General features: G+C 39.3%; 2 protein-coding genes across 37 annotated transcripts in view; one reads left to right on the top strand and one right to left on the bottom strand.

The window, feature by feature from the left end:
* Window positions 1–12,066, top strand: part of ABI3BP (ABI family member 3 binding protein) — a 274,479-nt gene extending 262,413 nt beyond the window's left edge. For 32 of the 33 annotated variants that reach the window (XM_061134006.1, XM_061134020.1, XM_061134000.1 and 29 more), the window contains 5 exons: window positions 6,022–6,101; window positions 6,828–6,857; window positions 7,625–7,786; window positions 9,059–9,181; window positions 10,832–12,066. In XM_061134006.1, the coding sequence (XP_060989989.1) occupies window positions 6,022–6,101; window positions 6,828–6,857; window positions 7,625–7,786; window positions 9,059–9,181; window positions 10,832–10,947 (511 nt within the window). In that variant the 3' untranslated portion in view covers window positions 10,948–12,066. The remainder of the gene's footprint in view (window positions 1–6,021; window positions 6,102–6,827; window positions 6,858–7,624; window positions 7,787–9,058; window positions 9,182–10,831) is intronic. The other variant, XM_061133986.1, reaches the window with a different exon arrangement.
* Window positions 12,067–12,391: 325 nt separating this feature from the next.
* The window catches only part of TFG (trafficking from ER to golgi regulator), a 31,133-nt gene continuing 29,908 nt past the window's right edge, over window positions 12,392–13,616 (bottom strand). For 2 of the 4 annotated variants that reach the window (XM_061134022.1, XM_061134024.1), the window contains exon 8: window positions 12,392–13,205. In XM_061134022.1, the coding sequence (XP_060990005.1) occupies window positions 12,826–13,205 (380 nt within the window). In that variant the 3' untranslated portion in view covers window positions 12,392–12,825. Of the gene's footprint in view, window positions 13,209–13,616 lie in introns of all 4 variants that reach the window. The other 2 variants (XM_061134021.1, XM_061134023.1) reach the window with 1 other exon arrangement.

The raw sequence follows: 13,616 nt of genomic DNA, 5'->3' as shown, positions 1-13,616 counted from the left end.
TGCTGTGACTCTGTTCTTTTTGTGTATATATCTATTACTGGTTATTACTTTGTAGTTACCATGAGATTTACATAAAATATCATAAGTCTATTTTACATAAAGTCTATTTAAGTTAATGACAACTTCAAACACACACCAGCTCTATTTTTTTATACTCTTCCCTACACATTTTGTTTTTATGTCATAATTTACATTTTTACACTGTATATCCATTAATAAGTTATTGCAATTATAGTTATCATAGCATTTTTTTTGTTTTTTAACTCTCACATTAGAGTTATAAGTGATTTACCCCCCACAATTTTAACATTAGACTACTCTAAATGTAACTGCATATTTACTTTTAGCACTGAGTTTTATACTTTTATGTTTCCCTGTTACTAATTAGCATCCTTCCATTTCTATTTGAAGAACTCTCTTTAACATTCTTGTAAGGCTGATGTAGTGGTGATGAACAGTTTTGGCCTTTATTTGTCTGGGAAACTCTATTTTCCCTTCAATTCTGAAGACCAACTTTGCTGATTTTTTTTTTTTTTTTTTAAATTTAGCACTTTTGACTGTATCATGCTGCTCCCTTCTGGCCTGAAAGTTTTTGCTGAAAAATCTGCTGATATTGTTATGGGACCTCCATTGTACGTAACAAGTTGCTTTTCCCCTGCTGCTTTTAAGATTCTTTCCTTATTTTTAGCTTTTGAAAATGTAATCATCATTAATGCAGGTCTGTTAATGTTGGGATGGAGCTCTTTGGATTCCATTGGAACTCTCTAGCTTTCCTGGGTCTGAATGTTTCTTTACCCTGGTTAGGGAAGTTTTCAGCTGTTATTTCTTTGAAATAAGCTTTCTGCCCCTTTTCTTTCCCTCTCCCCACTCCCCTCTGGGACTCATGTAATGCATACACTGGTGCATTTGGTGATGTCCCATACATCCCTTAAGTTCTCTTTTTAGGTGCTCCTCCGACTGGATGAATTTCAGAGCCCCATCTTCACACCCACTCACCCTTTCTTCCCCTCAGTCCATGCTGCTGTTGAACTCCTCTGAAGTTTTCAGGTCAAGTGTTATACTCTTAACTTTGTGTTTTCCAGTTTGGCACTTTCAAATATTTTCTGTTACTTTGTTCTCCTGACCTTGGTAGGCGTGTTAATGACTATTACTTTGAACTCTTTATGAGGTGTTTGCTTTGTAGACATTAGATAAAACAGCCACCTCTCCCAGTCATGATAGAATGGTCTCAGGTAGGAAATAAACCTTTTGAATCAGCCCAACCTGAGCTCCTACTTGTGTCTCAAACCTCTGAGATTGTCCAAGCAAATTTCTTTATCTTTAGTGGCTCACAGTATTTGGGGGTGTGCCAAAACTCGTCAGTGTCCCAAAGGGGAGAATCACAGTCAGCATCTAGATGCAGGCTGATTATGAGCTGAACAGTAGGTAGCAGTTGGGAAATTAAGTAGTTAAGCCCCTTCTAGGGAAACACTAGGAGACAGCTGTTTTTTGCCTGCTGAACCCAGGATATAGTTGGGGCGCGGCGTGGGGTGGGGTAGGGAAGTGTGCTCTGTGTACATTAAAAACCGGTTCTTTATTTGCTAGCCCTGTGTATTTGTGAACACAAACTGCCTCTCAGAGCAGGCAACATGGAGACCTATCCCTTGGGCAGTAGCTGTGAAAGCTGAGACTCAGCCATTTGTACAAGTGCCTTCCAGGGAAATGCTAGTGATTTATTTTTATTGTTGGAGCAGGCTGGAGGGAGAAGGCAGGGAAGGTGTCTGCCAACTCCCCTGTCTCTGGAGAGGATCACAGCCAGTCTCTAAATATGTGCTAAAACTAGAAGCCTCACCCTCAGGTGTCAGCTTTTAAAGTATGCAGTTAAACCTCTTTCAGGGAAAAACTGGAAGATGGGCGTTTTTGCCTGCTCGCTCTGTGCTGAGCCCTGGGGGACTAGCTAGTTAAAAATTGCTTCTTTGCCACAGTCCTGTGGGACTCATGAATGCAAGGCCCCATTGGCTATCAGAGTCAAGTGATCCAAGGATTCATCCCTTTGGATGGAAGCTATAAACTTCGGGCACAAACATGTTCCAACCTCCTTCCAGGGAGAAGAAACTTCCCAATGGCTTCCCTGGTCTCCAGGGAGGATCATAGCCCTCAGATACGTGCTAAATTAAAATCCTGGTCATTTAAAAAAAAAAAAAAAAAAAATCCTGGCCCTCGGGCACTGTCTTTTAACACTGGCAGAAAAATAGGAGATTTTGCCCTTTTGCTCTCCACTAGAGGCATAGCCATCGTGACTGCTCATGCACTTGTAAGAACGGCTTATTTGCTATATCCTTATGGTTTTCATAAACACAAGCCCTGCTGGCTTTCAGAGCCAGGTGCTTAGGGGACCCATCCCTCAGGTGAGAGTCTTAAAAGTCGAGATGTTAGATGTGGGTTATAAACCCTTGGCTCCTCAGGAAGAAGCTGGGAGCTCCCGCTTGATTACATGGTGCTGTGTCAGGGGTGGGATTTATGGCAGTGTGTCCAGCCCTTGCCACCCATCTCGATACGGGTATTCTCTCATTTCCCCAGTGCGGAGGGGACGCTCCGCTCCTTTCTGGGTCTTTCAGACGGGACTGCTCTGAGTGCAGATGTACACTCAATGTGTCTGTGGGGGGAGGAGAGCTCGGGGCCTCCTATTACATCTTAGCACACCCTCTCCCATTTTCAATTATTTTAGGTGTTTCTTCTGTTAATTAAATCCGTTCTGTCTAGATTATTTCTCCAAATGGTCAAATATTCGAGGCACCTATTTGTTACATGTGTTTGTTCATGGCAACATCTCCTGGGACCCCTCACCATCATCTTTTGTCTCTCTCCTGTGTTGAGGATAATTCCTATATCCATGGCTTCCCTGTCTACTCCCTTGCTTCCTGGCATTTTTTGAGAAACACACCTTCAAGAGAGGTTATATAACGAAGACATTTTTGGGTCTGATGTGTCTGAGAATGTCCGTGCTTTACTCTGATACTGTTTAGCTAAACACAGATTGTAGGATAACATGAACCCTTGAAAAGTATTGTTCCATTGCTTTTTAACTTCTGGAGTTGCTGTCACATGTCATTCTGATTCTGGATTCTTTGAATGTGACCAATTTTCTTTTCAGAAACATTTAAGATCTAGTCTTTATCCTAGTACTCTAAAATTTTGCAATTTCTATGCATTAGTCTTTTTTTTTCTTATTGCTTGGCAAGTATTAGGCCTTTTAAACCTAGAAACCCATGTCTTTCAGTTCTGGGAAATTACTTAAAACCTTGTAGGGTAATTTCCTACCTTCGTTTCCCCGCCTCTCTCTTCTAGAATCTACTAGTTTTATATTCCCTGAAATAATCTGCTCGTTCCCATATTTTCTCACATTTTTCATCTTTTTTCCCTAATATTTGTGTTTCTTATCTTCCAAATATTCTATTTGAAATTTTATTCTGTACTTTCTATTTCAAATAACTTTCTTCTCCATGCATTTTTGCATAGCTAAAATGCTATGCTTATTTCCTATGTGCAATCAATATTCTCTAAGACATTACTTTTTAAAAAATTTTTTATTGAAGGATAATTGCTTTACAGAATTGTGTTGTTTTCTGTCAAACCTCAACGTGAATCAGCCGTAGGTACACATATATCCCCTCCCTTTTGATCCTCCCTCCCATCTCCAGCCCCATCGCAGCCCCTAGGTTGATACAGAGCCCCTGTTTGAGTTTCCTGAGCCTCACAGCAAATTCCCCTTGGCTCTCTATTTTACACATGGTGATGTTAAGTCTCCATGTTACTCTTTCCACACAGCTCACCCTCTCCCCATGTCCATTAGTCTATTCTCTCTGTAAGACATTACTCTTATGCCTACAGTGTCATAAATCTTATGACAACATGTGCTTCTTGGGAAAAACTTTGCCTTTTAAAATATACTGTTTTTATATTTTGTTTAATCAACCGAAAACATGTGCCTTTTAGTTCCCATGCTAGCTATTAAACTCAGTTTAAAATGATTTCTTCAAAACTTGTCAAGTGTCATAAAATGGTGGCCAAACCCCCGCCCCCAAACTAGCTTATCAATATTTGCAGCCATACTACAAATATGGCTGAAGTGTAAATAACTGTGAAATGAAAAAGGCACTGAAATAACTCCATCAGACTTGGCCAAAGCAGAGATTTGTGGCCATGGCCTAGTGTGGAATGCACTGCCCACTTGAATCAAAGTCTAGATGCCTGTGGTTTCTTTTTCCCACTTTCAGTTCTCCCTAGTGTGATGATTTTTTTCTTTCTTTTTTATAAATTCATGAGGCCTCTGAGCTAGAATTTAATCTGTGGAAAATATTCTATGCCAAAGCACCTGAGGTATGTGCAATTTATTTAAGTGAGTGAGATGGGTGGCTTTATATCAGCAGTCTCTTATGCAAAGGATAATGGCACTTTCTGCCAGCTGATTAGTTTGCAAAAATTCTTTTATGTGCAGTCTCTCACTGTAAAAACTCTGCATATTTTAATCCCTGTATCACAAAGTTTGGACGTTTAAGAAAGCAAAGACAATAAGAGTGTAATGGTTAAGAGCCTGATTGTTCTTAACTGATAAATAGGGTTAATACTTATTTCTTGGGGTTTGTGTGTACTGTATTACGTTTTATATGTACTTTTTGAGTACATAGGAAGCACTCAAAAAGTAGTTGACATTGTAATACTAGAATCTGTCTTCCTTATAGATTGCATCAGTGTTTTAATACAATGCCTCAGTAGCCAAAAATCTGACTCCTTGAGCCCCAGGAAGTTTTCCTGTTATTGCTCACTTGGTAATCCTCTGTACCAAACTGACGGCTGTCATCCTTCTGTTTTTCACTTTTTTTATAAATTTTTTTTGTGTTCTGCACTTAGTCAATTATAAACTGTTCAAAAAGGGGAATTATCTCCCAAAGTCTTTCAAAATTTTGAAACTCACAATTCTCAGCTGACTCAAGCTGGTTTTACATTTGAAACTACTTTCCTACCAAGTCTGCTACTAAAAGGAACTCTTAGTTTCAGAAAAACAGCAAATAGCTTTACTGTTTGAATTTAAAAGGATTTGCTCTGCTTGAGTATTGTATGGGTGAAATTTGTCAAATATTGCCTAGCAATTTAGTGCATAATTCTTAAGGATAGAAATCAAACTTTTCACTATTAGGGATATGGGCTTATTTTGTCTTTTGTTTTTAACATAAAGGGTTAAGGATCTGGCCTATATGAGTCCGGTTTATGGGGGAGAGGGGGCGTCTTTATGCCTGTGTTTATCCTGAGGTGACACTGCCTTGCCATTACTCAGGATATATCGTGACTTCGTATGATCCACATAAGATGCAAATTCCAGGTGATATAATCACAACTTGCTGCAACTTAGTATTTTCATATGCATCTGTTCCCGTAGTTTACATTGCTCTCATATGTCAGCGGCCACAGGGTTCCCCTCAGAAACTTACTATAAATACCTCTCTGGAAGCCCTCAAAAATGGATTCAGTAGCTACAATGGAGCAAAAAAAATCTGCATTTTAAATAAACTTTCTCCACTACAACTCTAACATGTTATTCTCACATAGATAGTTCAAACCCCATGGTGAGGAATACTGATTAAGTCTAAGGCAACAACCAAAGTTGGGATTTTTGCAATCTTTGCTCCCAGGAACTAGCTAATCATTTGAAGAAAACTGAGATTCCTAATTACTGGAATCAGCCTGGGTCCGCTGAAGACTGCTTTCCTGCATGTCTATTAACAACCTGCTCAGCCATTTCTATTCTGTTAATTTGGAGATTTTGAAAGAGAACAGTCTTTTTTTTTATTAACCCCTTTCTTTTAGAAAACAGACAAGCTGTTTGAACAGTAAAGAAATTTTTCTTTTCCTGAAGCTGCTTCTAGAACATAAGTCCATTCAACATCATGATGATTTCAAAACAGAATTGGGAGGAACGTTAAGTATGGCCAGATGTTGTTTCCTACTTCTGAAGAATGTTGTTCTCTTTTTCTCCCCCTTCAGCTATGAATTCCAGGTGAAACCCAAAAACCCACTTGGTGAAGGGCCACCCAGCAACACAGTGGCGTTCAGTACTGAGTCAGGTAATTACATCCGCCGGATTCCCAACAAGGATATAAAGGGTCAGAGTGTGTGCATAGCTTGTCTGAAACAAGCTAAATGAGGTAAAGCATTTCTTGATTTCAAAAACCCATCTATTTGAAAAATCAAGCCAATGAAGGTAGGTACCTTTTAAAGAAGCAACACCTGGGTTTTTCCTCATTTATTTTCATGTCAGAAAAATGGTAGGCTTATCAGTGTAAAAGAGAGGAAGTATGAGGTCAGGCTATACTCAGTAGTGAATGAATGCTCCTCTCTATGCCTAGAATCAGAATGTCAGACTTAGAGAGCCAGTTGTATCCAGAAAGGGAATTCATGTGACAGCTTTTTATGATGAACAGCTGTGAAATGTTCTGATCTGGCCTAAGTTCCAGTTCCTTAACGAGATACATCTGCACAACTGCAGTTCATGGCATCCTGGTGATTTTGTCAATATTTTTATGAAGCTAAAAAGAGGAAGATTTGAAAATGGAAGTAAAATCTAGTACAGCAAAAAAGACTCCTAACTGCTTAAAGGACATAAAAAAGACATAGCTGAGTTTCTCCAACGCAGAACCATCCCCAAAACAAAGCTCACAATTTTCAAGTTTGGACTTTAGTAAGAGTGTATGTTGTCCAAGACTCTGTAACATCTGTTAAGCCCCCATCTTCTTTGCCACGTCACTGGAATACTGGGACTTACCTAATAACTGTCTGCTGTTTCTCCTCAGCTGACCCAAGAGTGAGCGAGCCAGTTTCTGGTGAGTACCTACCTCAATGAGAACACAACTGCATGCTTTTCTACAGTGATTCAGCTAAATGGGCGTGGTAGAATTTTAGTCATGATTTCACTTTAGTCCATTTAGTCGTCTTCTTCAATTACCTGTGAATGCTTACCTAAAATGTTCAGAGACACTGACAGCCTATGATGTTTCAGGAACAAATTGAGTATTCTGAAACCTGTTTTTCATTCATATAACAGACCGGCTCAAATCTTCTGTTTAAGATATAGCACCCTCACTTCCACTTTTGTTTGTGACTTTAGTTTATTTTCACTGCTGTTATATTCCAGTGTGTAGGGTTAGGGTTATTCATTCTTTTTTTCTTAATTTTTTTATTGAAGGACAATTGCTTTACAGAATTTTGTTGTTTTCTGTCAAACTCATCTCCACTTTTAATAACAAGTCACATTAAAGCAACTATTTACACTGAAACAGTTTCTCTCAGAAAAAGAAACCTAATTTTGTTCCTGAAGTGATGCTATGTTGAGCATAACGTAACTATGCAGAAGTAATCAACTTCGACACACACTGCTCCAAGATTCACCTCACTATTGACAGAAAATCAATGGGGAGCTTACGTGTTTAAACGCCTGTACTTTTTCGCTCCAATATTTAGCACTGGAGAAAACCATGTATCAGCAGGTTGACAATGAACTTTGCAAACTGCTTTTTTAAAAGCTTTTGAGACAGCTCTTGAGGACCCAAAGTGAGATACTACACCCAAACCATGCGCTTTCTTTATGCAGCAGGAAGAGATGCCATATGGACCGAAAGGCCGTTTAACTCGGACTCTTACTCCGAGTGTAAGGGCAAACAGTACGTCAAAAGGACTTGGTATAAGAAGTTCGTGGGGGTGCAACTATGCAACTCGCTCAGATACAAGATTTACCTCAGTGACTCCCTCACAGGTGAGCAGCGGAGACGCTCTGCAGCATTCCGCCACGTAGGGCTTTCCCATGGACTCCGCCAGACACGGCAGAGAGATGGGTTTGAGCAAGGTGTTACTGGAATCTTAGGATCAGAGAAATGCGGTAAGAAGGTAAATAATGAAAATGCAATTTCAAACAGTGCCATCATGGCAAAGTTGAATGTAGAGAAACTAGTCGCATCCAAGCTCAATTATGTTACAGCCAACCCAGAATGAAAAGCTTACTGGGAGTAAAATGAGTGTATCTAACAATAATCATGGAAGGAGTATGACCTATTTAAGATTTTAAGTCTGTCAGAGACAAGAGCAAGGTTAAGACAATCAGCCAGAAAGGCTATAACCCCTTGCTCCAGACTCAGTGGGTTCTTTTCTCTTCTGTATTCATACAGTAAAAATTTTAAACCCCAACAAAGAAAGGTAGACACTTGTTCCATCATTTAACAAATAGTATCTGTTTTGTTCTGACATTGCCCAGGACAACGCAGGACTGTTTCTGCCCCCCTTTTATAAGTCTGTGAATCCCTTACCTACATATTAACACATGACTTTTTACAAAGTCATTTTCTTTGCATTCCCAACCATTTGTTCCTGCTGTTTGAAGCTTACAATCTAGTGGGGAGAGACAGAAAACAAATATGTAAATAAGAATTTCATATAGTACTTTGAAGGAAAAAAGAGGGAAGAAAAGAAAATGGTGGAATGGAATGAAAGCTCCTTTAGTTAAAATGTTTAGGAAAAGCTTTCCTCAAAAGAGAACACTTGTGCTGAGAAGAAAACTGAGAAGGAACCAAGAAAGACCCAGGGATAAAGCAGCAGAGGTAGAGGGAAGATATCATGAAGACCTGGAGCAGAAATCCCTCTCCGGTTTACTAGCATGGCTGAGGCTTAGTACGGGGAAGATCAGGCAGGCGTGCAATCACGGGGAGCTTGGAAACCGGGTAAGGACTCTGGGTTTTATTCTGAGTGTAACAGAAGACTGCTGGAGAGACTGATGGAGGCAAGTAACATTATCTGAGTTGCATATTTAAAAGATGACTAATCTGTGAGAGAAGGAGAGGAAGAACAGGGAAAGGCAAGAGTAACAGCAGGGATGCAGCTGGGAGAGTCTGTCGTTCCATTAAAGAACAGCGAGACTTGAACTAGAATGAACAGGTGGGGAAGTACAAGAACATGGAAGAGGGATTATTTGAAACAATTTATTTCAGAGTTCTCCCAGATCAAAGAAATACTTCATGATCCTTTTAATTTCCAGGAAAATTCTATAACATAGGCGATCAGAGAGGCCATGGGGAAGATCACTGCCAGTTCGTGGACTCATTTTTAGATGGACGCACAGGACAGCAACTCTCTTCTGACCAGTTACCCACCAAAGAAGGTAGGTTTTCGGAGCTTGCTCAAAAGCAAGAGGCTTTTACAAATGAACCCAAAAAACATTCAGGCTGAGCAAAAAGTTAAAGTGTCAGCTGCTCAGTCGTGTCTGACCTTCGCAACCCCATGGACTGTAGTCCACCAAGCTCCTCCGCCCATGGGATTCTCCAGGCAAGAATACTAGAGTGGGTTGTCATTTCCTCCAGGGGATCGTCTGGACTCAGGCATCACACCCAGATCTCCTGCATTGGCAGGTGGATTCTCTCCTGTCTGAGCCATCAGGGAAGCCGGCAGGCTGAACAAAGCAATCACTTTAAAAATCATCTTTAGTCTTCCTACTCTACCTGCCAACGAAAAAGACTGTCTACATGAGACCTTAACGTGAAGACTTTAATAGAAGTGTCTCAACTTTCGTCCCATTCCTTAAGACTCTGTTGCTTAGAGCCAATACATACACATAAATTCTACTTTAAGAAAACCTGAATTTGCAAAAGCAGCTATTGAAAGAAACTTTAAGCATTTCCCAAACTTAAATCATTCATGTACTACCTTTATAATTTGTCATACTCAGCACACAGGCAGGTTTTAATTCCTTCCTAAAAAAAATTAAAGAAAGCTTTACTACTATCATGGAGAAGGACATGGCAACCCACTCCAGTATTCCTGCCTGGAGAATCCCATGGACAGAGGAATCTGGAGGGTTACAGTCCATGGGGTTGCAGAGAGTTGGACACAACTGAGCAACTCAGACTTTCACTTTCCTGCTATCATAAAAGGAAAAATATTATTTGCCTTATAAATAATTATATACACAATTAAAATAGAAGAATTCTGCTGAGAAGTGACTAACCCCTGAAACTTTCTAAAGACACTTTAGCACCAAGCTGTGTAATGAGGACTGAAAAGATTGACAATCAATCCCTGTCCAGGTAGGGTAGGAGAGGGGTAAATTATAAATCCATTATTACTCAGGAGCTACCAAGAGAGACTTGTTAAATACTTAAAATCATTTGGTCTTTTTAGCTACATATTTTGGTCAATGGCATTAAAAATAGCAACCATAGTAAAAGATGACTGAATAAGATCTGTGAACTCAACAGAAAATTGAAACTATAGCCACACAGGAACTAGATAGAAAATAAAAGTTCTATTTCCATAACATTTTACATTCTCAGCAAAACTTTAAGTCATTTAGCGTAGGGTCCTTGAAGGATGATTTCACCAAAGTTTAATTCTTAGACACTTAGCAACCTTACAACTACCCCCCTGTTGTTTCCTGACATTTTAGCGCAACACACCTCTACCCAGGTCACCTCAGACTACCTCCAGGCTATGCTGTGCACAAAGTGCTTTCAGGTACAACAGGGTGTGCTGAACTTGGTCAGTGACGCTCAAACAAACATAAAACCCTTCCAACTCCTGACCCTTTTCATTTCACTTTTTCTCTCAAGTATCAATAGTACCAACCCATCCTAAGTGTCCCTACGTTTAGCCCACCATTACCACCTCAGGAAAGACGCTGGGGCCTCTGTTGCTATCCACTGTCTAAAACACTCTACTCCACTACAGTACCCTTCAAGCATTCGATGGCACCCTTCAATCTATGAGGACAAAAATGTAACACAGCAGCTATTAATTTTAACTATTTCCCTCTCAGGCTATTTCAGAGCAGTTCGTCAGGAACCAGTCCAATTTGGAGAAATCGGTGGTCACACTCAGATCAACTATGTCCAGTGGTATGAATGTGGGACCACAATTCCCGGAAAATGGTAGATGCTGCAGTCACATTCAAAAGTGCTTCCTGTTTCATCGTTTCAAAAAAATAATTGGAAACAGTATGGTATTTGTCACATACATTTAAAGCTCTTTTGTTTACTATGTATAAAAGTCTAAAATCTAATAGCAATATTAGATGTTTATTAGAAAGATTGCTAAGAATATTTATCAGGTTTTACAAAGTCATTTTAAGAAAGCAAGATATTGATATTAACAGAATAACATTTTTGGGGAAGCTGGCTCCCTGTTCATGGTATTTTAAGAGATCATTTGTATATTATTTATCACACTGTTGTAATGATGTTCTGAGATACTTTTATAACAAAATTAACATCAAAAAACTAATATACTTTAAAAAAATATTTACATTTATTGTGTATTCTTCCTATTGTTAATTCCATAAATCTCTACTTGGCTTAACTTATTAGATCAAATTATCATCAGCATATTATATCTGGGGAGAAAAGGTCCTAATATTCACATGTTTATTTAAACTGCAACCTTTTAGCAATAGCTGAGTAACTTTTGAAGCATTTAAACAGTTAGCCATTCGTGCTAATATACATTTCATTAATTATCTACAAATGATTGCAAAGGTTGTTTGAATCAGTAAATTTCAGTTGAAAATGGAATTGAGAATTTGATATATCATTTCAAAAATAAGTATTCTGTTCTTTCTCTACCCATAAACATGCTACAATGTCTGAATGTTCTTTGTCAAACTATCCCTTTAAGCAGTTGTGTCGGTGCTGTTTTGAATTCTAATCAAGCTGTGTCCGAAGACTGCGGTGAAGTCTAAGCATGAAAGGAAAAGCCGTGATGAGAGGCCTACCGTTTTATGACATTTACTCTATTTTTAACACAGACGATCTCTAGGGAATGAATGTATCAGAGGCTGTTTTCTTAATTCTAACCACCTGTAATGCAAATCCGACATTTCTTTCAAACAGTATTTCTTCCTCCACTGGGGAGGAGACAGGAACGCCGCACTGGTGCCCTCATTCTTAAAGGACCTTTCTGCGCTTACCTTTCAACAGGCTTCAGTTTTATCAATACTTCATTTTATATTTTTCAAACAGTATAAACTCTGCAATAAAGAGATGTAGTTTTTTTTAAGACTGAGTTCTTCATTTCTGAATGGTTGATTTCTATAAGGAAAATCGCAGGTTGTTTAGGATCTACCGAGCCCCCTTGCATCTTTTAATATTGTATCTACTGTGTTTATATATAATGCTAATAATCATCTTGATCTATTTTAAAGTTTCATCATTTAAAACCAAAATCAGGACAAAAGGCAACAGCATTGTGTCTCTCTGAATAGAAAGGCCTAAGATAGATAAAATGTCTGTATTTCAAGACCAAAACATCAATAAGGATCTTTCTTATATATACACATATATAGAATATCAAAGACTAAATTAACTTACAAGACCACAACTAATGGATTCAATCATCTTTATTAACCTATCAATGTTACATTTTATACATAATAGCTAGTCCTCTCAAAGGAATCTACTTTAGTACATCATGTTAATAATAAAAAGCCAAGTAAGAGGGCTGAACTTCAACCTAGCATTTTAATATCCTCTGGACAAGGCAAGCTAGAAAATCAATCACTTTGCACACATGTAAGAGTAGTGTTCCAAAATAAGTAGGAAGCTGCTATACTTTTAAGCAGGGGAGGGAAAAAACTTCCATTTTGGTCTTTTATCTTCCAGCAAATTATACTTTCAATTAACAGCAATAATGGTATCATAAAAAAATGCTCTCTGCTTTTTAAATTCCTGAACTTCAATACAAATTAAAATAGTAGTATTGGAGTCTTTTGGGAGGCAAACAGCTAGCAGCTACGCTCATCAGTGTAACTGAGCCTCTCTATCGATAACCTGGTCCAGGCTGGGTGTAGCCCTGACCAAAGGGAGGACGGCTACGTGCGTATGGGTTAGACCCACTTGGAAGAGGGCTCATGGTACTTCCAGGGGGTGGGGTGAAACCTGGTCGTGGCTGGTAGGCCCCGGGCTGGCTCGGAGCCATTCCCGGTTGCGAGGCAGGGGCCACAGTGTAACTAGTGGGCTGAGACGTCTGGGTAGTGTAGGTTTGTGGAGGGTAACTGCTCGCCTGGTACTGCTGCGGAGGCTGAGCAGGCAGCTGCTGAGGCTGACCAGAAAAGGCAGGTGCCGGCGCCTGGGAAGTGGGTTGCTGGCCGTATCCTGGGAACTGCTGAGGTTGTTGGGGTCCAGTCTGCTGACTATAGCCTGCTGAAAAGGCAAAACATACACCTCTTTCTTTCGGTGAACATTTTCCAGAGAATTAGTCTTACTGTTATGGACAAAAAAATGAGAAATTTAACAAACTTAATCCTAAGTATCTATGTAGCAAGTAGAGTAGTGGATTTTATATTTCAAGACCATATAGTAACAAAGAAGCATTTTCTAGACAATTTTGTAAAGCCTCTAAAATGAAAACCACTATATATATAGATCTCTTCTACTTCAACTCCTTCTAGACTGTATAATCCCTGAGAGTAAACTCCTGTTCTAGCATAACTCCCAGTAGAGAGTATATGCTCAAATGATAAACGTGGGAATTAATGCAAAAGCTAGTCATTGACCTGGTTTTGAGGGGCCTGTTTAATAACAGTACCAAATAAACACATTGTAGAGAAT

The sequence above is a fragment of the Dama dama genome, chromosome 31, assembly GCF_033118175.1.
Source record: "Dama dama isolate Ldn47 chromosome 31, ASM3311817v1, whole genome shotgun sequence".
NCBI classification, from domain to species: domain Eukaryota; kingdom Metazoa; phylum Chordata; class Mammalia; order Artiodactyla; family Cervidae; genus Dama; species Dama dama.
Note: the sequence above shows the minus strand (reverse complement) of the source record. Positions and strands in the feature narration are given on the sequence as shown.